The following is a 24,551-nucleotide window of genomic DNA, read 5'->3' as shown; positions in this document are numbered from 1 at the left end:
GGCAACTTTTACAGGCGCGTTGGCAATACTGAAGAGGCCTAGTTAGAACCCTGCATGGAGTCCGTGTCATTGTTGTGTAGGCTCATAGCAACGTCTGTAAAATTAACCATTCGTGATGCATCATCCGTATGAAATCCGTACCCAATCTGTAATCTACTGAAACGTCCGTGACCAATCTGTAAATTACTAGCATCCATATTAAAATCTGACTACTCTGTATTTTGTATCCTTTTTTTAAGATTATATTTCCATAATCCGTAGTCCATGACCTATCCATATTTTGTCAAGCACCAAGAACGCATTTTTTTTTACTCCTTCCTCTACAGTTACATTTCATGTTGAACATGTGTGAAATGAGCTAGAGGTAATTATCGACAGTCCATAATTATCGCCACCTTTTCAGATTTACCAGTAAAAAACAAATTTTACAAAGGTGAGTTTCAGTTACAACAGTTATTATTGGTTAATTAATCAACCGGAAGAACCCCCTCACCGTTTGATCTTGTCATCTGACGACATAGCTCATTACCCGAGATGGAATTTTTTTTTTTTTTTTAGCACAAGCAGCAAGTTGAGAAAAACCTGGACGTTATCATCGCAGCTCAGCACAGTAGAAAGATCATGGATGTTTTTACTTATCAAATTCACCAATATTTCATGATCTCCTTGACGAAACCTACTTTGTTTCTTAGTCTTTCATATGACAGTGGCCATTTTGTATCTAAACGCACGTTTGAGAAGTCATGTGAGGTGTCAATAATGGTAATCACTTTCACCGGTGTCCACCATTATCGACACCCTGTGGAATTAAGTGACATACGTTATGGATCGATCTTTGTGTAACGTTGCTGAAGTAGATGAAGTACTTTTTTAAAAAAAAGTGTTGTGATTTATAATAATTTTTTTTCTGATTCATAACAGAATGGAATGTTTATAGAGTATTTGGAATCCTACTGCAATAAATAGAATTAGACCAGAATTAAATTCCTAGCATATAAATTACATGCTTGAAATACTCAGATTTTTCTATTCCATTCAGAAATATTTTTTTTGCAGTTTGTTGTAAATATCTACCATATATTACAATATCAGTAGACATTTTATATTTTGGTTCGAGGAATGGCATGAGACCTTTGACTTGGATTTTCATGTGGTTCCAATGTCAATTGCCTATTGATGTTTATTGGTAAACTACAAAACCAGAAGTTAATACAAACAACGAACGATTAACAAAATGTGGTCTATGAAAATACTTAGAAAGTGGAACAAAAAGATTTTCTGACACAGCAGGGTCACATACATAGACCATTGTGTGGCGCAGCGCCACACAATGGATTCCTATCGCCACACAATCAGACTTGCGATTTTGAAAAAAAAATAAAAATACGTTGCGTATCATTCCGTTCATTCATAGTGCTCTTTCTTCTTGTTCATGCGCGCGCACACCCACACACAAAGAGAGATGGAGAGGCGTGTCCACAGGCCTGCCGGTGCGCATATACCCGGACTGCAAGTAGGCCTGTTCGGCTAATTAAAAATAACGCAGCCTTCCTGATTCGCCTTCAGACCCCTTATTTTAAAAGGTAGCCTACGTCATGCTCATGATGAGCTTTATCATAGCCTTCTTGGCTTACATGAAACAGACATCCCTGAGTCAGGCTATAAACCAATTTTGATGCATACAGTAGCAGCTTGACACGAGGAACCGGCCTTATTGCATTATCCTGCGTCAGCATTCATGCAAGTTATTAATAATGGCTTGACATTCACAATAAATAAGGATTTCCCACTAGCCTAAATAAAATGTTATACTCACGGGGATGCCTAGTTGATGCTATCTGAAGCATAAAATCTGAATATTTTAAGAAACATCTTTATTAGCGAAGTAGATAAACCATCACTGCATCACTGATACGCACACACACTGGCAGCTGATTCGCCCACTCCTCCTCTCCACGCATACTGCTTGAGGGCTATCAAGAGGAAAACCCAATGCTGCGTGATATTTAGCACAGGGAAGACGGTCAACGATATCTGGAGTCTACCAAAGGTTAGTATGATGTACTGTGCTCAAACACACCTGCCCAGTATGTAACTCAGAAAAGGTAGCCTTATGCCAGCTTTATGAACTGCTAGCCTTAACGTTATCAATATTGAACATCCAGCTGTCAGCTTATAATGTTGGAAACGCAGCAAACAATGTGATAAAGATAAAATGCGGTAGTTGAGATAGGCTACTGTAGGATGCCCATAGGCTAAAAATAACTTCGTATTTACTTGACTTTTGTAATTTCATTGACTCTCAATGTTTGCTGCTTTAGCCCAGATGAGTATTGAACCTCCAGCTTGTTTTTTGTAATTTATTCCTTGAATGTCAACTAAAGAATGATTGAAAGATTGCCACCAAAAAGGCAAAAAACTAAGGTAAAAACTAAACTTTAACTTCAATTTTGGTGAGTAATTTTCATAAATTTAAAAGACAGGTTTTCCACCAACATCAAGCCCAGCAAACTAATGGCCTGCCCTGTAATGTAAAGTTGGGTCGAGAAATGAAACCAGGCAGGGTTCTGGTAAAAAAAATTTTTCTTAAAGAACTTAAAAGAATTTAGATTTAATTGAATCATCTCAAATGCTTCTTGTAGCTTTAAAATAGTCCCAGCAGGTGACTCTGAAGAAAAATACTGTGTGTTTGAACACCACCCACTGTAAACACTTTGCATACACCCCAATGACCGACTCCACCGACCACCACGACACCACCGCGCACGATTCCCTCATCGGCACAGTGGAGCACCACAAATTGCTACCTGGTCTGTGGGAAACACTGCACAGGTTAAACATGATCAGTTCATTTGTTTACAAACATTAGAATTACTCCCTCATTTACATAAGCACCGACATCCATATATTTATATAAAAGATATTTTGTACTAAATACAGGTCTGTGCAAAACAAATTTTAAATAAAAACTGTTTTGTTAACTTAATACCACATACCGATTTTTTTTTTTTAAAAGTAATCATATGGATGTCAATAATTGTGGAGCTCAGGGAGTTAAAATCAATGGTTGTTTCTTATAAATTAATCTCATAACCCAAATATAACGATATTCACCATTAATTTCTCAAGTGAAACTTGCAGTCAAAACTTTGAACCATGTGCGTCAAAACGCTCTGAAAACAAGTTACACTTGGTCGATATATCCTGGTTCATCTGTGAGTTCTTCCAAAGTTCTGTCAGGGTTGATATGTAGAAAATACGTCTTTAGAATGGTTATATCGTGTTTTTATCCCTAACTGAGAAAGCTAACAGAATATTCTAATATGTTATCTCACTTTTTAGATAAGTTTTTGTCATACGTAAAGTCAGATAATTTATTTTAAACAAACCTTGCTATAATCTTGTTCACTAATGAGCGAGAATTGGCGACATTATCAGCGCAACTCGGAAATTGGTAATTTTATATGTAAGGTCCAATGCTATTGGAAGACGCAATTTGTGGTCAACCAATAAGAAGCTTTGAAACTCGGGGACGTTTGTTATAAATCAAAACATCAAAGATGGACACAAAAGGCAGGGACTGAATTTCATTTTTCAGAATGGGGGGGGGGAATTCCCCCCCTCAGTGACTCAAATGGGGGGGATTTACACAGTTTGGGGGGGATTTATACAGTTTGTGGGGGATGCTACTTGTGGGCTTAAATAGCTTAGGTCTTACCTTCTGCCACTACTCAGATTGAAGATCTCTACAGTATGTAACCTTGTCACCATTTGAGGTATCCTTTTTAGTAGACTTTTCATTTTGATATCTCCAAATTTGGATAGCATTCTCAGACAAAGGGTGGATAAATGCAAGTATTATTCCCACCAGCCGTCTAAGATATGGACTGTTCAGTTTCGGGTGGAGGGTAGAAAACCACCACAAAATGAAAGAGATCCTTTACAGCATGACATTGCTGACTGACTGTTATGCCATCAAACACCAATAGCCTTTTTCTAGCAGTGCGAGTAAGGCTCTAGGAAGAGTTTGGAAGGTTGTGTGCCTTTTAGTTAAGCTAATTTTACAACCTCCTTAGTGTTGCTTTACACAGCTGCTTCTTCCTCATCTTCATGCACTATTCTTTAAGTGTCACTGCTTCATTTAATTATAAAAAAGAAAAAAAATCAGTCTGTTCTTAATACCACTCAATGAATTTATTGACACAACAAGTCTAACTTAAAATCTAACTTAAACCAGTCTGCTGACTTTTCAGGATTCTCTTAACTATGTTTGTGCTATTTGTCTCTTCTTTTAGTGGCCATCTCTTTAATCAGTGACCTTTGCTTTTTACTTTTATAACATTTTTATATCATCTTTACCAACTTTTATATCATTTTTCTATTCTCATGTCTGATCTGATCATCCCTGTCCTCTGTTTAATGTCTACAATTAAAATAAGAAAACACTATCAAACTGTTCTTAACACTGAATGAATTTACAAACTTTGTTTCAGTCCACATATAGAACATTAACATGACAACAGTCTTTGTTGACTTTTCAGGATTCTCTTATACCATATAGCCCTGTCTCCTGTGTCATATGCCATCTTTAATTTAAAAAAAAAAAAAATCAAATTGTTCTCAACACTGAACAATTCATCTTTGCTGAGTGCAGGATTCTTGTACATGTGTTGTCTTTCCTACTCTTTCTCCTAGTGGTCATCCCTTTTGTCAGCATCAGTGTCCTTTGCTTTTCCTTGTAAATACTTTTTTCTTATAGCCATGCTCTGATCTAATCCCCTTTGCAACGTCGACATTAATGTCAGCTGTCTCGTCCTGTGTATTCTCAGCAGTATTCTCAACGGTATCACTCACACTGCTATTACCACCATCGGATTCAGGAGTTTTCCTCTTAGCAGGGGAAACTTCTGCCACTGCACTTGTATGTTTTAGCCAGCGGTCCATGTGTTTTACAGCGAAAGTCCGAGAGAGGAAGAGTGCGCGCGCTGTATCTGTGTGTGTGTGAACTGTGTGTCTGCTGTTTTTTTCTGAGTAGGCTACGGGGGGGGGGGTGTCAGTCAGTAAAAGGAGGGTTAAATTCAAGTAACCTTGAGAACAGAAGGTAGTCGCGCATTCACACTGATCCATTATTAGATTGACGTTGTCAGGCAATGCAGTAATGTGTGCGGGAATCTCTCGCATTAGAATCATTAAAGGTGCGGGAATTTAAAAGAAATATGCGCAATACCCGTAATCCCGCGCCCAAATTCAGGCCCTGAAAGGTACTGTTTATCTTGAGAAATCGCAATTGTTTGATGGATTTTGCTTAAACTTTAAATGACTTTCGCATAAAATGCGAATACAGATGATTTTCTTTTCGCAAATTGGAATAAAACTTCGCAATTTGCGGACGTGCGAGCGGCTAGCGTGAGCCCAGGGTGGATTTATGTTGCATTCATGGCCCAAGAATGTTCAAACTGCAAAGATTTGGACACGTTTTGTGAGAAATTCACGGGCACATTGGACGCCTACGAAGTGGTCTCTGCTCTGCACATTTTACTGAGGACTCGTACGAAACCTCTGATCTGTTGAGGAGCATTGGCTATAAGCCCGTATTGAAAGAGGATGCGGTAAGAAAAGAAAAAACCACAAGAAAAGGAAAGTAAGCTCAGTTGCACTAGTCCTCCCAGAGCATGAGCCAAGCAGTAATGGCGGAGTACTCAGTATGGAGAATAATGCCGCTTTTCCACTACAAACGCGGCCGAGTCGGGCTGAGCGGGGCTGTTGGAGTTGCATTTCGACTACAACCGCGCTGAACCGTGCTGGCTGGAAGTGGGTGGACACATTGGGTGGAGTTAGCGAAAGTGGGTGGACATCAGGTGATGTCGTTAAGCAGCGCAAACAGTGACAGTGACCTTTTAAGCGGTAGTCTCACGACCTGAATAGTAAACAATAAACATGGAGAACATGGAGTCGTTAGTGTTGCTGGTCTTGGTGCTGTGGCTTGTTGTCACCGACAACGCGGACAGATACTGGCAAGAGCGTATAGATGAGGCGAGGCGCATAAGGCTTCATAATTCTCGTAATTATTCTTCTTCCGGGTTTACGGTGTTTACAGATCCCAGCGCGCTTGCGGGGCGTGTGTGGGCATGTGAGGACACTCCTCCTCACCAATCAGTGCACAGGGGAGTGTCTGCTCACGCCCCCAACCTCACTGGGCTCACTTTGGCTCGCTTCAGCCCCACTCCAGAACGGTGCGAGTTTTGGGGGCTAAGCAGGGCTGAAGCGAGCTGAGTCGTGCTGGTTTTTGGTAGTCGAAACGCGAGCCGTGTCAGGCTGAAGTGAGCTGAAAAAGGGTAGTGGAAAAGGGCCATTAGTGAAACAGTTGTTAGATTTCTCCGCTGGATATGCTTCTCCCCCCCGCTGGCTTCTTCCCCCCCCCGCTGGATATGCTTGCCTCAGCAGCAATATCTTGCCCTTACGTGGAAGAAGAGAATGAACAAAGAACTGAAAGTCAGACTGTTTCAAAACAAATCGGCCACAAGCTCGGCCTTCAAAAGCGAGAACACAGACGGGTAAGATGCGACTCTCATTTGCTTACATGCCACCACTCATCGTTTACCTGCATTTAGTTTAATACATGTAACTTGTATTGTGTATTTAAGTTACTGGTATAAGATTATTTAATTTGCTTCAGAATGGGATTGTCTCAGTTCACCTGATTAATTACCTGTGGCAGCGGGGGCATCGGTCTGTGACCGGAGGGCGGAGTCAGGGAAGGTAAGTGGCAGAATCACTGCACCTGATGTTAATTAACGTTTGTGTCTTCCCCAGTGACCGCACCCTATTTAAGGAGAGAGAGTGAAAGCAGAGGGAGCTCTCTCCCCAACCAGACGACTGTGTGCGCGCGTGGCTGGGAGAGTTAAAGTCTTACACTGAAAAATGAAAATAAAAAGAGTTTTGTGAACTCAGTTCTGGCCTGCCGTCCTTCTGTGCTCCACCCACCCATAGAAACTGTCACAGTGGTGCCGAAACCCGGGACCGAGCACAGAAGAGAACAGCCCCATGGAGTCCTCCCCCTTCGCAGACCTGATCCACGCCCTCACCACGGCCCAACAGAGCCAGCACCACGCGCTGCTTGCCCTCCGAAAGGAGCAAGAACAACAGTTCGAGGCCCAGGTACTGGCGCAACAGGAAGATCGTCGGGCGTTCCGGCACCTCCTCGCGTCAGCGGGGTCCACCAACTCCACCGCCGCGGGCCCTTCCCCCCCTCACCCTAACGAACATGGGCCGGCAGGACGACCCCGAGGCCTTCCTCACGCTCTTTGAGCAGGTAGCAGAGACCTCGGGGTGGCCGGTGGAACAGCACGCCTCCTCCTCCTGCTAACGGAAGAGGCGCAGCTGGCCGCACTACAGCTCCCCGGCAACCTCCGCCTGGCCGTCCTCCAGCATGTGGGGCGCACCCCTGAGCAACATCCTCAGCACTTCCGCACTTTGTGCTTGGAAGAAGTCGGCCGGCCTTTCGCGTTTGGCCAGCAACTCTGGGACGCCTGCTGGCAGTGGTTGAGGGCCGACAACCGCGACACCGAGGGAATCAATCAATCAATCAATCATCGACCAGGTGGTACTGGAGCAGTTCATCATGCGTTTACCAGCAGGAACCGCAGAGTGGGTCCAGTGCCACCGCCCGGCGTCACTGGATCAGGCAATCGAGCTAGCGGAGGACCATTTGGCGGCTGTCCTGTTAGGACTAGGACTGTTTTGGCCTCTAGAGGCCGCTGTTATTTCCTTTTCATGTCATGTTTATTTTGGCCTCTAGAGGCCGCCACTGTTCCTGTGTTTTGTGTTTGTGTTAATTGCCTAATTATCTTCACCTGTGTCCTTAATTAGTTTGTCTATTTATACCCCTGAGTTCAGTCCTCTTGTCACGGAGTCTTTGTGCTGTTATGTTTATCTCCAGTTTCCTTTGTACTGTGTTTTTTGATCTTCTTAGCTTTTGAATTTTTGCACTTTGCTTTTCTTTTGGATTATACTCTTTGGTTTTTTTTTTGTCTTTTGTTTTGCCCTGTATATAGTGTATATAGTTTAAATAAACCTTTTGATTCTTTTTCTACTTCCGCCTCACGCCTCTGCATTTGAGTCATTCCCCTGGTGGCCTAGTGGGGGTTTGCTGGATTATCACACCAACGAACCAGGTTCGAATCCCAGCAATACCCTAACAGAAAGACTCCGTCATGACCGACTCAGCAGAGGCTGCTTCAACTGTCTACCTGGCCAACCTTCAGGGAATTATGGCAGCTTTGACACGCTTCGGAGCGACCATGGACGCTCATGGACGTACGCTCACCAGCCAACGTGAGGCCCTCGCTCGCCACGAGGAACTGCTTCAGCAAATTGGGAAAACCCTGGCACAGCTGACATCTCTGCCTGCATCTCCTGCTCCTGATCCAGTTCCTGCTCCTGATCCAGCTCCCACTCCTGCTCCAGTGCCTCCTGCAATGCTGCCTTCTTCACCTCGCGAACCCAGCCTTCCTGCACCACAGAGGTATGACGGCAAGCACAGTGAGTGCCGAGAGTTCCTTACCCAGTGTCAACTCACCTTTGAGCTTCAGCCTACCACCTACACCACGGATCGCCGCAAGATTGCCTTTGTGATCACCTTATTAGCTGGTAAGGCGCGAGCCTGGGCTACTGCTATCTGGCAAAAACAGGGACCTGAGTGCTTTGATTTCCAGCTGTTTTCTGAAGAGATGCTTCGGGTCTTCGATCAGGCAGACATCAGTACCGACGCAGCCCGAAAGCTCATGTCCATCCGGCAAGGAGGAAGCGTCGCAGATTACGCCATCTCGTTCCGAACACTCGCAGCAGTAAGTGGATGGAACGAGACTGCCCTGGTGTCAGCCTTCCACCATGGTCTGTCTGACCCCATCAAGGACGGTCTGGCCTCTATTGGATGCCCAAGTGACCTCGAAACCCTCATCTCACATGCTATTCGTCTGGACAACAGGATGAGAGAACGCCACCAAGCCTTGAGCCCCCCCAGCCTCCCTACCTCTACCTGGAGACCGTCTACCTCCATCAGTGACTGTCCAGAACCCATGCAAGTGGGTCGTACTCGCCTCTCCGCATCTGAGAGGGAGCGCAGAAGGAGGGACAAGTGCTGCATCTACTGTGGCAAGCCTGGTCACTTCCGAGCATCATGTCCCGAACTCTTGGGAAAAGGACCGCCCCGTCCAGCCGAGGGAGGGTTGTGACGGGGCCTACCCTCTCTCCCGGACTCCCTGGCCAAGGAATCTACATCCCGGTCTCCATCTCCTGGGGTGAGTCTGTCCACTCTTGTCAAGCTTTGATAGACTCAGGGGCGGCTGGGAACTTTATGGATATTCACTTCGCCCAAAGCATCAATATTCCGACTGCACCTCTTGAAGTCCCACTGTCTGTGTCTGCCCTCGATGGCCAAGCGTTAGGTGATGGAAGAGTCACCCAAGTTACTTCTCCAGTTTTCCTCCAGTCTCAAGGTCACAAGGAAGAAATATCCCTGCACCTGATTCCTTCACCTGAGTTCCCAGTTATTCTAGGCCTTCCTTGGCTTACTCGCCACAACCCTCGCATAGACTGGGTAACAAGCCAGGTTGTGGAATGGGGCCCTGCATGCCATGCCTCTTGTCTGCTCTCTAGCTCTCCTGTGTCTCCTGCCGAGCCCCCTGATCTCACCGAGTTATCTCAAGTTCCCACAGAGTACTGGGATCTCAAGGAGGTATTCAGCAAGAGCAGGGCCGCCGTTCTTCCTCCGCACCGGGCCTACGACTGTGCCATCGACTTGCTCCCTGGGACTACCCCTCCTCGTGGCAGACTGTTTTCACTCTCTCAGCCAGAACGCAAGGCCATGGAGGAATACCTCAAAGATGCCCTGGTCTCTGGGTTTATTCGACCCTCCACTTCACCTGCTGGAGCCGGCTTCTTCTTTGTCGGCAAGAAGGATGGGGGGCTCCGACCATGTATTGATTACAGGGGCCTGAATAAGATCACTGTGCGCAACCGATATCCCCTTCCGCTGATGTCCACAGCTTTCGACCTGCTCCAAGGCGCCACCGTCTTCACCAAGTTGGACCTACGGAACGCATACCACCTCATCCGTATCCGACAGGGAGACGAGTGGAAGACTGCCTTTAACACCCCGTCTGGGCACTACGAATACCAGGTGATGCCCTTCGGACTCACCAACGCACCAGCTGTTTTTCAGGCCCTAATCAACGACGTCTTAAGGGACATGATTAACCTATACGTTTTTGTCTACCTCGACGACATCCTTATCTTTTCCAAGACCGTGCAGGAGCACCGCCACCATGTCCGCCAGGTTCTCCAGAGGCTGCTACAGAACAATCTGTTCGCCAAGGCCCAGAAATGCGAATTTCATGTTCCCGAGGTCTCCTTTCTGGGATTTATTGTACGGACAGGCCAACTCCAAATGGACCCTGCCAAGACCCTGGCCGTCCGGGATTGGCCTACTCCCAAGTCCGTTAAGGAGGTTCAGCGGTTCTTAGGATTCGCTAACTTCTACCGCAAGTTCATCAGGAACTTCAGTTCTGTGGCAGCACCCATGTCAGACCTCACCAAAGGGACAGGTGGATCTTATGGCTGGTCTCCTCAGGCAGAAAAGGCGTTCAAAGACCTCAAGGACCGCTTCTGCACGGCACCCATTCTGGTTCTCCCGGACACCTCCCAACCATTCATCGTGGAGGTGGACGCCTCGGACAGTGGTGTCGGCGCGGTGCTCTCTCAACGTTCGGAAGGAAAGCTGCACCCCTGCGCTTACTTCTCCCACCGCCTGAGTCCTGCTGAGTCCCGGTACGATGTGGGGGATCGAGAACTGCTAGCGGTCAAACTGGCCCTTGAGGAGTGGAGGCACTGGCTGGAGGGAGCACAACATCCATTCCTGGTTTGGACTGACCACAAGAACCTGGAGTACTTCCAGCAAGCCAAGAGACTGAACCCTCGACAGGCTAGGTGGGCCCTGTTTTTCAGTCGGTTTGACTTCACCCTCTCATACCGCCCCGGCTCCAAGAACACCAAACCTGACGCACTGTCCAGACTGTTCTCTGCCACTAACAGGGAGAATGAAGTCGGGCCTATTATCCCTGTGTCCCGGATTGTGGCCCCTGTCCGCTGGGGTATTGAGGAGGCTGTCCGACGAGCCCAACGCCGGGACCCCGGTCCTGGGACGGGGCCACCAGGCCTCTTGTACGTCCCACATCAAGCCCGGGCCAAGGTTCTCCAGTGGGGTCACTCTTCCCCTCTCACCGCCCACCCGGGAGCTCGGAGGACCCTGGACTTCCTGAAAAGACGCTTCTGGTGGCCTAACATGGAGAAGGAAGTAAGGTCATTTGTCCTGTCCTGTGAGGTTTGCACCAGAACCAAGAACCCACGACAGCGTCCCCAGGGTCTCCTGCATCCTCTGACCATTCCCCGGCGTCCCTGGTCCCACGTGGCAGTCGACTTTATCACGGGTCTCCCTGAGTCACAAGGTAACACGGTCATTTTGGTCTTAGTTGACAGATTCTCCAAGGCCTGCCGCTTCATACCACTGTGCAAACTCCCCTCTGCTCTTGAAACTGCGAAACTTTTGTTTAATCATGTCTTCCGAGTCTTTGGTCTTCCACAGGACATCGTCTCAGACCGAGGGCCCCAGTTCTCCTCCCGAGTGTGGCACGGGTTCTGCAAGGTCATCGGAGCCACTGCCAGCCTCTCCTCTGGGTTTCACCCACAGTCCAATGGTCAGACGGAGAGGCTCAACCAGGACCTGGAAACCACCCTGCGAGGCCTGGCTATGGATAACCCGACATCGTGGAGCACCTGGCTGCCATGGGCGGAGTACGCCCACAACACCCTGCAGTCATCGGCCACCAAGCTGTCGCCATTCCAGTGCCAATTCGGGTTCCAGCCACCTCTGTTCCCGGACCAGGAGGAGGACGCGGGGGTGCCCTCGGTCAACCAATATGTGAGACGGTGTCGCAAGACCTGGATCAAGGTCAGGAAGACCCTCATACAGACCTCCAGAACCAACCAGACTCAGGCCAACCGCCATAGAAGACCTGCACACGCTTTCCGCCCTGGGCAGCGTGTTTGGCTGTCCACTAAGGACCTTCCACTGCGGGTGGAGAACCGCAAGCTTGCTCCTCGCTACATTGGCCCCTTCAAGGTGGTGCGCAGGGTGAACCCTGTCTCCTACCGGCTCCAGTTGCCCCGGACTCTGAGGATCAACCCCACTTTCCATGTTTCCCTGTTACGGCCCGTACTGACGTCTACGTATGCCCCTGCCCCTAGGAACCCCCCACCCCCCCGCATATTCCAGGGGCAGACTGTGTTCACTGTGAATCGCCTGCTTGACTCCCGCCGGGTCCGCGGCGGGTTGCAATATCTGGTGGACTGGGAGGGCTATGGTCCTGAGGAGCGCTGCTGGGTTCCTGCTCGGGATGTCCTTGATAAAGAACTATGTCGGGACTTCCATTCGGCCCATCCGGATCGCCCTGGGAACGTCAGGAGACGCTCCTAGAGGGGGGGGTCCTGTTAGGACTAGGACTGTTTTGGCCTCTAGAGGCCGCTGTTATTTCCTTTTCATGTCATGTTTATTTTGGCCTCTAGAGGCCGCCACTGTTCCTGTGTTTTGTGTTTGTGTTAATTGCCTAATTATCTTCACCTGTGTCCTTAATTAGTTTGTCTATTTATACCCCTGAGTTCAGTCCTCTTGTCACGGAGTCTTTGTGCTGTTATGTTTATCTCCAGTTTCCTTTGTACTGTGTTTTTTGATCTTCTTAGCTTTTGAATTTTTGCACTTTGCTTTTCTTTTGGATTATACTCTTTGGGTTTTTTTTTGTCTTTTGTTTTGCCCTGTATATAGTGTATATAGTTTAAATAAACCTTTTGATTCTTTTTCTACTTCCGCCTCACGCCTCTGCATTTGAGTCATTCCCCTGGTGGCCTAGTGGGGGTTTGCTGGATTATCACACCAACGAACCAGGTTCGAATCCCAGCAATACCCTAACATGTCCCGACAGCAGGACAGCAGACAACCTCTTCTCTCTCCCCGTGTCTCCTCCTCGCCCCATTCCTCCACCGTGTAGGCGGGGGCCAGTGCCACCTCAGCCGGCCCGCCACACCCGCGGTACCCTCCCGTTTCTCCCTTCTGTGTCTGTCTCTCCCCCCCCTCAGGTGAGTGAGCCCCAGAGCACTAGTGCAGAGAGGAAGCCTGGGCCGGTTTGCTGGTGCTACGGGGAGCCGGGCCACCTCCAACAGCAGTGCTCGGTAATGGAGGTGGGCGCGGTGGTTCGGATCCCCGACGCGCCAGGAGCCGCCCTCGATCGGGCCGGAGCGTATCACATACCAGTGAGTATCCAAGGGGATACATATCAGGCGTTGGAGGATTCTGGTGGTAATCAGACCTCGATCCACCAAAACCTGCTGCAAGACGAGGCATTGGGGGGAGCACAAGTGGTGAAGGTGTTGTGTGTGCACGGGGATGTTCACAACTACCCTTTAGTGTCGGTCCACATTTTTTTTTCAAGGGGAAAAATTTATAGTAAAAAGGCGGCAGTTAATCCTCACCTCACCCACTCGATAATTTTGGGGACGGATTGGCCAGGATTTGGGGAATTAATGAGTCATCTAGTGAAGAGTGGGTCCTGCCATAGTTTAACAGGGGGAGGTCCCGGTGTCACGTTGGCGGGAGCAGCTGTCACAGAGCCGTCTACGTCATCTCCGCGTCAGAGCGAGGAGCCGCCGGCTCCTCCTCTCTCTCTCGGGGAATCTCTCGCGGATTTCCCGTTACAGCAGTCACGAGACGAGACTCTGCGGCATGTGTTTGACCAAGTGAGAGTAATCGATGGTCAAACGCTCCAGCCAAACGCCACCCCGTCCTTCCCCTACTTCGCGATTATGAAGGATAGATTATACCGAGTGACGCAGGACACTCAGACTAAAGAGTGAGTCATGCAGCTTTTGATTCCAAAGAGCCGCCGGGAATTGGTATTCCAGGCGGCTCACTTTAATCCCATGGCTGGACACTTGGGGCAGGATAAAACACTAGCCCGAATAATGGCCCGGTTCTATTGGCCAGGGATTCGCGGCGATGTCCGTAGGTGGTGTACGGCGTGCTGCGAATGCCAGTTAGTAAATCCAGCGGCCATTCCAAAAGTGCCTTTGCGCCCTCTACCATTAATCGAGACCCCGTTCGAAAGAATTGGGATGGATCTCGTCGGGCCATTAGATCAGTCAACACGAGGGTACCGCTTTATATTAGTTCTAGTGGACTATGCAACGCGATACCTGGAAGCAGTGCCTCTGCGCAATATCTCAGCACGCAGTATTGCGGAGGCACTCTTCCACGTTATCTCCCGAGTTGGAATCCCGAAAGAGATTCTGACTGATCAAGGCACCTCGTTTAGGTCACGAACACTGAACGAACTTTATGGGTTATTGGGTATTAAGCCGATCCGCACCAGCGTTTATCACCCACAAACGGACAGTTTAGTCGAACGATTCAATCGCACCCTCAAAAATATCATTAAGAAATTCGTAAGCACGGACGCACGTAACTGGGATAAATGGCTCGAACCCTTATTTGCAGTGCGAGAGGTCCCCCAAGCCTCCACGGGGTTCTCCCCGTTTGAATTGTTATATGGGCGTAAGCCGCGCAGCATCCTGGATGTGCTGCGGGAAAATTGGGAGGAGGGACCTTCACCAAGTAAAAATGAAATCCAATACGTTATTGACCTGCACGCAAAACTCCACACACTCTCCCACCTAACCCAGGAGAATTTGCGGCAGGCCCAAGAATGACAAACCCGCCTGTACGACAAGGGTACGCGCCTTAGAGAGTTCGCACCGGGAGATAAAGTACTCGTACTGTTGCCCACATCGAGCTCCAAATTAGCCGCCAAGTGGCAAGGACCCTTTGAGGTCACACGGCAAGTCGGGGACGTCGACTATGAGGTGAGGCGAACGGACAGGGGTGGGGCGCTACAGATTTACCACCTCAATCTGCTCAAACTCTGGAACGAGGAGGTCCCCGTGGCGTTGGTGTTGGTGGTTCCGGAGAAGACGGAGCTGGGGCTGGAGGTTCAAAAAGGAACATTGGCATCACGCATCTCTCCAGTCCCCTGTGGAGACCACCTTTCACCGACCCAACTCGCGGAGATTGCCCAGTTGCAGACCGAGTTTTTGGACGTGTTCTCGCCCCTGCCCGGCCGCACCAACCTCACAGAGCACCACACTGAGACGCCCCCGGGGGTGGTAGTGTGTAGCCGCCCTTACAGGTTGCCCAAACACAAGAAAAAAAGTGGTTCGGGAAGAACTCGAGGCCATGCTCGAAATGGGCATCGTCGAGGAGTCCCACAGTGACTGGAGCAGCCCGGTGGTCTTGGTACCCAAGGCCGATGGGTCGGTCCGGTTCTGTGTGGACTATAGAAAAGTCAACGCAGTGTCTAAATTCGACGCATACCCAATGCCTCGTATTGATGAGTTGCTCGATCAACTAGGCACAGCTCGCTTTTACTCGACACTGGATTTAACAAAGGATTATTGGCAGATCCCCTTGACTCCATTATCCCGAGAAAAAACGGCCTTTTCCACACCGTTCGGCTTACACCAATTTGTCACACTTCCTTTTGGGCTGTTTGGGGCGCCCGCTACGTTTCAGCGGCTGATGGATAGGGTCCTCCGCCCCCACGCCACCTATGCGGCCGCCAACCTCAACGACATCATTATCTATTGTAATGACTGGCCGAGGCACCTCGAACATCTGAGGGCCGTCCTTAGGTCGCTGAGGTGAGCGGGTCTCACAGCCAACCCGAAGAAGTGTGCGATTGGGCGGGTGGAAGTACGGTATCTGGGCTTCCACTTGGGCAACAGGCAGGTGCGGCCCCAAATTAACAAGACAGCAGCAATTGCGGCCTGCCCGAGGCCCAAGACCAAAAAGGGGGTGAGACAGTTCCTGGGGCTGGCTGGCCATTATCGTAGGTTTATACCTAATTATTCAGACGTCACCAGCCCGCTGACTGATCTGACTAAAAAGGGGGCACCAGATCCGGTCCAGTGGACGGAGCAATGCCAGCGGGCTTTTTCTGAGGTAAAGGCTGCACTGTGTGTGTGTGTGGGGGGGGGGGGGGGCACTTTTACACTCCCCTGACTTTTCTCTCCCTTTTATGTTACAGACGGATGCGTCGGACAGAGGGCTGGGGGCTGTTTTGTCCCAGGAGGTGGAGGGGGAGGACCGCCCAGTCTTGTACATCAGTAGAAAGCTGTCGGTGCATGAGGGGCGCTACAGCACCATTGAAAAAGAGTGCTTAGCAATTAAGTGGGCGGTCCTCACCCTCCGTTACTACCTGCTGGGACGCCCTTTCACCCTCTGTTCAGACCACGCGCCCCTCCAGTGGCTCCACCGCATGAAGGATGCCAACGCGCGGATCACCCATTGGTATCTGGCACTCCAACCCTTTAACTTCAAGGTGATCCACAGGCCAGGGGCGCAGATGGTCGTGGCGGACTTCCTCTCCCGTCAAGGGGGGGGGGGGGGGGGGAGCGGCTGCAGGCCGGACGGCCACCTGGCCTGAGTCGGGCGGTGGGGGTATGTGGCAGCGGGGGCGTAGTCAAGCGTCGGTCTGTGACTGGAGGGCGGAGTCAGGGAAGGTAAGTGGCAGAATCACTGCACCTGATGTTAATTAACGTTTGTGTCTTCCCCAGTGACTGCGCCCTATTTGAGGAGAGAGAGCGAGAGCAGAGGGAGCTCTCTCCCCAACCAGACGACTGTGTGTGCGCGTGGCTGGGAGAGTTAAAGTTTTACACTGAAAAGTGAAAATAAAAAGTTTTGTGAACTCAGTTCTGGCCTGCCGTCCTTCTGTGCTCCACCCACCCATACAAACTGTCACATTACCCTTTTATGTTTTCAGTGAAAATGCATGCACGTTGCATAAGTTAGAACGCCTATCCTGTTTTAATGAGTGTCACATGAGACTGTCAGTTCAATTCCATCCAATTCTCTAGACGGCTTTGTTCTCTGGCTTTATTTCGTAAGGTGGGGACCTCCGTGGCCGACGGGTTACTATCGGATTCACTGTCCGATGGTTCGAACTGATACGGTTCTGTGTGTATAGCAGTAGCATGTACACACTAGGGGTCGACCGATAATCGGCCTGGCCGATATATCGGGCCGATATTCTGCATTTTTAGGGTTAATCGGTATCGGTCATAATTTCCACCGATATGCCGATAACATGCCTTTTTGCAGCCATTTCTTTCCTAACGCGCAGGGGTGATAGCGTTCCGGCGCGCTGCGCCGGATTTCCGGCGCGCCATGGCTGGGGGAAAAAAAAAAAAAAAAATCTAGTTCGCCCATTGTCCTATGTCATTCTGAGATGTGCAGATAGACAGTAAAGGGAATTCCGAATTCCCTTTACTGTCTATCTGCGCATCTCAGAATGACACAGGACAATGGGCGAACTAGATTTTTTTTTTTCCCCCCAGCCATGGCGCGCCGGAACGCCATCACCCCTGAACGCGACTGTCACTGCACGTCCTTTCCTGCACTCGCCTCTCTGACTTAAAGAACACGGTCCCGCCCACCACAACATCTGATTTGTTTGGCACAAGAGATATAGCCAATCGACACGCGCAGCTAAACACTCTGAAATGTTTCAAGGCGCCCGTATCAAGGTAAGGACACGCTGCTTTTGCCGCAATAAGTCACAAACACACAAGTTGCAAAAGCACAACATTTTATGTTTACATTCTTCATCTACTACTCATTAAAATTGTCCATTTGCATCTGTGTAGCCAGGCAAACTTAGCTTACGGAAGGAAGCACTTGAATTAGCCGACAACCAACTAGTCTCGCTGAAACAGCATAACGTAGGCTGCAGTCATTATTAAATCCCCGTCTGGAAACGTTGTGAATGTGTCAGTAGTTCTACTCGAACAGTAGAATGACAGCCATACAGAGAGGTGGTCAAGGCAACTTTATAAAGCGCTGTTTGAACATTTAAACAAGCCAGGTGTGACTAGTATTTATAATTCTTGCGCAAGTAATTCTCCTCGCTAACACTTCTGATTCGGAAAGCGATATACTCTTAAAGGAGCAGCCGCTCCTAATAGGGAGTGATAGCCTATTTTACTGTATGTTTGATTTTACTTTTTAAAAAATGCTGCAGGCAGCTCCCTACACTTGATTTGTTATTTAAAAACTACTTGAAGTTGGTAAGTCTTACTTAGTTCTTAGTGTAAAAGAATCCAGAGTGTATTTTCATTTATTTTCCACTGAAAATGGTGAGCTGTAATATAGTAGGGAGTGATTTTATTTTTTTATTGGTGAATATTTTATTATTATTTTATTTCTCATTTTATTCTAACTAATGTTTGACTTTATTGTACAAATGCTGCTGGCATCTCCCTGCACAAAATTTCATGTTCAATTTTACAATTAAACATACATTTCATGGATATGAAGGTCTTTGTCAGTGTGTGCTATGTTTAATTTCATGTGAATTATAATGTTTACATTTATCGGTTGCACATATCGGTTATCGGCATCCCAATTCCATAATAATCGGTATCGGCCCTGAAAAAAAACATATCGGTCGATCCCTAGTACACACACCAATTTCAGGACTATCACAGTCAGATGTATTACTATCTGAGGAATCCGAAGAATCGCCAATAAATCCGAACGAAGAGGCCATTGCAACCACTCTCGCCTGCAGAGTCTGGCTTTGGTCTATAGCTGTCAAAGGCCTCAGCCTTAAAACCGGTTCCTGTTGTGACATCAAGCACTCGGGGCTGGCTGGCTCAACTCGAATGCCAACTTTGCGGTCGATTTGAACTCTCAAAAATATATATATTTTTATTCCTAATTATGCAGTATAGAAGAGTCAAGGATGGAGATACTATCCACTCAGAAACGTCCATCCATCTATTATCTGTAGCCGCTTATCCTGTCCTACAGGGTCGCGGGGCAGGCAAGCTGGAGCCTATCCCAGCTGACTATGGGTGAGAGGCGGGGTACACCCTGGACAAGTTGCCAGGTCATCGCAGGGCTGAAACATAGACACAGACAACCATTCACACTCACACGTATGGTCAATTTAGAGCCACCAATTAGCCTAACCTGCATATCTTTGTTCTGTGGGGGAAACCAGAGCACCCGGAGGACACCCATGCAGACACGGGGAGAACATGCAAACTCCACACAGAAAGGCCCTTGCTGACCATTGGGCTCGAACCCGGACCTTTTTGCTGTGAGGTGGCAGCGCTAACCACTACACCACCGTGCCGCCCCACTCAGAAACACTTTAAAATAAAGGTTCTGAGTATCTCCTTTAAATAAACATCACCTGACAGAAAACTTTACCCTATTAATCAGTTACAAGTTTTTAAGTCCATTGATTTGAGCGTCCGCCATACAGGTCCCTGTGTAATTAGTTACTATAGAAACGGTAACCTATTAAACGAGCGCATTAATATGAACAGGTGATTTGCCTTGCAGCCGGAACTACTGTTGGAGAAATTTAATCAGCACTTTCTGACCAATCAGATTCCAGGATTTAACAACGATTATATTATTATTAAAACACAAAGAGCTGTGACAAATACACATTTGGACTTCTTCCAGCTCTCGTGACAAAACAAATCAATTAACTAAAGACTTTTTAACTAAGTGAATTATCTGGCTCATCCCGTTCGCACTGACATTTCTACTAAAACAGAATATTTTATTAACTGTCGCAGCTCGAAGCTAGCTGTTAACGAACTAGCTGTGGCTAACTAAACTAGGTCAATATTACTTAAGCATTCTTGCCACAATTTTAAACACGAGCACACAAATAAAGCTTTATTTACTTTATTCCTACCGAACGATAGCGGTTTCATCCAAACACACACTTCAGCTCAGGTCCACGACGTTTCCACACGTTTCTCCCAAAAGCGTGTCCTACTCCTTTACTACCTTTTTTTTCCTAACCGTTTTGTAAAACAAACTCTTCCTTCTGCTCTAGGATTGGCCGTGAGTATCAGACATTCTATTTTACGATTGGCTAATAGTTCCCTTTAAGAGTTTATTGTCCAATCATCAGGCTTCTTGGTGTGACTAAATTAACAGCTAGTCAATCACAGTGTATAAGGCGGGAGTTAACTAAATACGGGTAGGAAATTAAACGAGGCGTTAGTGGCGCACCTACAGAACGTCATGGCATGAAAGGACACGAAGGTGGACCAAATCGCGCCTGACTGTATTTACTGAAAAATTTGTTTTAAAAAAATAAATAAATAAAATAAGTGTTCTATTTTATTCCAGAATGTTGAGGTGAGTTCATAAAATGTTTCAGAATATTTATTTGAAATCCTGAAGTGTATTTGCAGGATATGGTCACTGAATTTTATGGTGTCCATGGTATTTCTGTCAGGCAGGACAGAGCGACGTGTATGTGTGTTTTAATAAAATGTGTGTTTAAAGGTGCCTTAAAATGGAAATCTATATTCTGTATTTACCTTGGCATGGTTGAAAAGGAAAGTTCAGTACATGAAAGTGACACGCTGTGAACTTCAAACACTGTTGTCTCCTCTTTCAAATGCAAATCATGCAGATCATGTAAGATAGAGCAGTCAAACGGGCCAAATCCATCATCCTGGAGTCCAGCCTCATGAATAACGCCTCCATAACAACAACTGTTCCATTCAAGACAAGGATGAGTCTTTACTCATCCTCTTGTTTTTCAAAGGAGAAAAAAAACAGTCAAAGGTTCAGTTTTGGCATTCGCATCAGATGCTCTTAAAAAATGTCTTATGTCAGGATCAGACTACACTAATTCGGTACGGCGACAAATTTTCAGTGGTGAACCCAAATATGAACAAGGGCAAGTACGAACAGGCCTTGTAGTATGACATAATCAAAGAACAGCTATGGGCTCTCAAGTCTCACGCATTGGGCATGAGACACACGCATTTCAAGCAGTTCACACGCCACACCTTGTATTTCTCACGCACAGAAATTACTAAGACAATGCCTACCAAGGTGCACCGCTATTTTTTAACTGTGGAGGAAGAGCAGACATCAAGTGGTTTCCCGCAGAGTTCAGAAATAGCTTGCCACACACCGGTCAATAAATTGAGAAATGTAGCTACCCAATAGCCCATCAAAAAATAGCATTGTTGTATCCAGGTAAAATTTACGTGATCCGGCCAATAACTTTCCAAAGAAGACGATGCGGTGAAGTGCAGACCGACACACATTGGACAACGCGGGAGCGCCATATTCAGAATCAGAATTACTTTATATCCCCGGAGGGAAATTCAAAATTGCAACCAAGCTCCTGAATCAAGGAAGAAGTAAATATGTCTAAAAATAGAAGATAAAATAGTCCTTAAAAAAGAATAACTAAAAATAAAATAAATTTAAATAAGTTCAATAACTTAAGTAAAAGCAAAATGAAGTGATTTTATAAACAATGATTCCTATACTGCACATATATTCGATGAGTAGCCTACAGTACAGTAAATCATGTGTTAGGACTGGGACTGTTTTGGCCTCTAGAGGCCGCTGTTATTTCCTTTTTTTGGTCATGTTTGTTTTGGCCTCTAGAGGTCGCCACTGTGTTCTGTGTTTTGTGTTTGTCTTATTGCCTGTTTCCTGCCCCGCCCTGTCCTTAATTAGTTTGTGTATTTATACCCCTGAGTTCAGTCCTCTTGTCACGGAGTCTTTGTGCTGTTATGTTTAGCTCCAGTTACCTCTGCACCGTGTTCCTTGCCTTTGTCTTTTTGGTTTTGCACTTTGCTTTGCTTTTTGGACTTAGTATTTACTGTTTTTTGGATCTTCTGAGCGTTGGTATTTTTGCCTTTTCTTTTCTGGTTTTTTGGCTTTTGTTTTGACTTTGAACTATTGGATATTTTTTATTTTTCCCTTCATCTTCTGAGCGTTTTGGATTATTTCTTTTTGGACTGTATATATTGTAAATAAACTTTTTGATACTTTTCTACTTCTGCCTCACGCCTCTGCATTTGAGTCATCCCCCTGGTGGCCTAGTGGGGGTTTGCTGGATTATCACACCAGCGAACCAGGTTCGAATCCCAGCAAAACCCTAACAGAAAGACGCCGTCATGACCAACACAGCAGAGGCTTCTTCAACTGTCTACCCGGCTAACCTTCAGGGAATTATGGCCGCTTTAACACGCTTCGGAGCTACCATGGACACTCAGGGACGTACTCTTGCAAGCCAATGTGAGACCCTGACTCGCCACAAGGTACTGCTTCAGCAGATTGGAAAAACCCTGGCACAGCTGACTTCTCTACCCCCATCTCCTCCGCCTGCTCTGCCATCCGCTCCAGTGCCTCCGGCCATGCTGCCTCCTTCACCTCGCGAACCCAGCCTTCCTGCACCACAGAGGTATGACGGCAAGCACAATGAGTGTCGAGAGTTCCTTACCCAGTGCCAACTCACCTTTGAGCTTCAGCCTACCACCTACACTACGGATCACCGCAAGATTGCCTTTGTGATAACCTTGTTAGCTGGTAAGGCGTGGGCCTGGGCCACTGCTATCTGGCAGAGACAGGGACCCGAGTGCTCTGATTTCCAACTGTTTACTGAGGAGATGCTTCGTGTCTTCGATCAAGCAGACATCAGTAAAGACGCAGCCAGAAAGCTCATGTCCATCCGGCAAGGGGGAAGCGTCGCAGACTACGCCATCTCGTTCCGGATGCTCGCAGCAGTAAGTGGATGGAACGAGACTGCCCTGGTGTCAGCCTTCCACCATGGTCTGTCTGACCCCATCAAAGACGGTCTGGCTTCTATTGGATGCCCAAGTGACCTCGAAACTCTGATCTCACATTCTACTCGTCTTGACAACAGGATGAGAGAACGCCGCCAAGTCCTGAGCCTCCCCGGCCTCCCTGCCTCAACATGGAGCCCATCTACCTCCTCCGGTGACTGTCCAGAACCCATGCAAGTGGGCCGTACTCGCCTCTCCGCATCTGAGAGGGAGCGCAGAAGGAGGGACAAGTGCTGCATCTACTGTGGCAAGCCTGGTCACATCGAGCATCATGTCCCGAGCTCTCGGGAAAAGGACTGCCCCGTCCAGCCGAGGGAGGGTTGTGACGGGGCCTACCCTCTCTCCCGGACTCCCTGGCCAAGGAATCTACATCCCGGTCTCCATCTCCTGGGGTGAGTCCGTCCACTCTTGTCAAGCCTTGTTAGACTCAGGGGCGGCTGGAAACTTTATGGATATCCACTTCGCCCAAAGCATCAATGTCCCGACTGCGCCTCTTGAAGTCCCACTGTCTGTGTCTGCCCTCGATGGCCAAGCATTAGGTGATGGAAGAGTCACCCAAGTTACTTCTCCAGTCTTTCTCCAGTCTCAAGGTCACAAAGAAGAAATATCCCTGCACCTTATTCATTCACCAGAGTTCCCAGTCATTCTAGGCCTTCCTTGGCTTACTCACCACAACCCTCGCATAGACTAGGTAACAAGCCAGGTTGTGGAATGGGGCCCTGCATGCCATGCCTCTTGTCTGCTCTCTAGCTCTCCTGTGTCTCCTGCCGAGCTTCCTGATCCCACCGAGTTATCTCAAGTTCCCACAGAGTACTGGGATCTCAAAGAGGTCTTTAGCAAGAGCAGGGCCGCCGTTCTTCCTCCGCACCGCGCCTACGACTGTGCCATCGACTTGCTCCCTGGGACTACTCCTCCTCGGGGCCGACTGTTCTCCCTCTCTCAGCCAGAACGCAAGGCCATGGAGGAGTACATCAAGGAAGCCTTGGCCTCTGGGTTCATTCGACCCTCCACCTCACCCGCTGGTGCCGGCTGCTTCTTTGTCGGCAAGAAGGATGGGGGGCTCCAGCCATGTATTGATTATCGGGGCCTGAACAAGATCACCGTGCGCAACCGCTATCCCCTTCCGCTGATATCCACAGCATTCGACCTGCTCCAAGGCGCCACCATCTTCACCAAGTTGGACTTACGGAACGCATACCACCTCATCTGTATCCGACAGGGAGACGAGTGGAAGACCACCTTTAATACCCTGTCAGGGCACTACGAGTACCAGGTGATGCCCTTCGGACTCACCAATGCACCAGCTGTTTTTCAGGCCCTTATCAACGACGTCTTGAGGGATATGATTAATCTATACATTTTAGTCTACCTCGACAACATCCTGATATTCTCCAAGACCTTACAGGAGCACTGCCACCATGTCCGCCAAGTCCTCCAGACTTTTACAGAATAATCTGTTTGCTAAAGCCCAGAAATGCGAGTTTCATGTCCCCGAGGTCTCCTTCCTGGGATTTGTCGTACGAACGGGGCAACTCCAAATGGACCCAGCCAAGACCCTGGCCATCCGGGACTGGCCTACTCCCAAGTCCATTAAGGAGGTTCAGCAGTTCTTAGGATTCACTAACTTCTACCGCAAGTTCATCAGGAACTTCAGTTCCGTAGCAGCACCTATGTCGGATCTCACCAAAAGGACTGGTGGATCCTATGTCTGGTCCCCTCAGGCGGACCTTTAATGACCTCAAACACCGCTTTTGCATGGCACCCAT

General features: G+C 48.0%; 1 protein-coding gene across 2 annotated transcripts in view; it reads right to left on the bottom strand.

The window, feature by feature from the left end:
- The window catches only part of nmd3 (NMD3 ribosome export adaptor), a 62,368-nt gene extending 42,408 nt beyond the window's left edge, over positions 1 to 19,960 (bottom strand). Inside the window, exon 1 of one of the 2 annotated variants that reach the window (XM_060905859.1) lies at positions 19,875 to 19,960. In XM_060905859.1, the coding sequence (XP_060761842.1) occupies positions 19,875 to 19,893 (19 nt within the window). In that variant the 5' untranslated portion in view covers positions 19,894 to 19,960. Of the gene's footprint in view, positions 1 to 19,863 lie in introns of both variants that reach the window. The other variant, XM_060905860.1, reaches the window with a different exon arrangement.
- Between the last annotated feature and the right edge of the window lie 4,591 nt (positions 19,961 to 24,551).

The sequence above is a fragment of the Neoarius graeffei genome, chromosome 23 (genome assembly GCF_027579695.1).
Source record: "Neoarius graeffei isolate fNeoGra1 chromosome 23, fNeoGra1.pri, whole genome shotgun sequence".
Taxonomy (NCBI): domain Eukaryota; kingdom Metazoa; phylum Chordata; class Actinopteri; order Siluriformes; family Ariidae; genus Neoarius; species Neoarius graeffei.
This window is presented reverse-complemented; position numbering and strand designations above follow the sequence as displayed.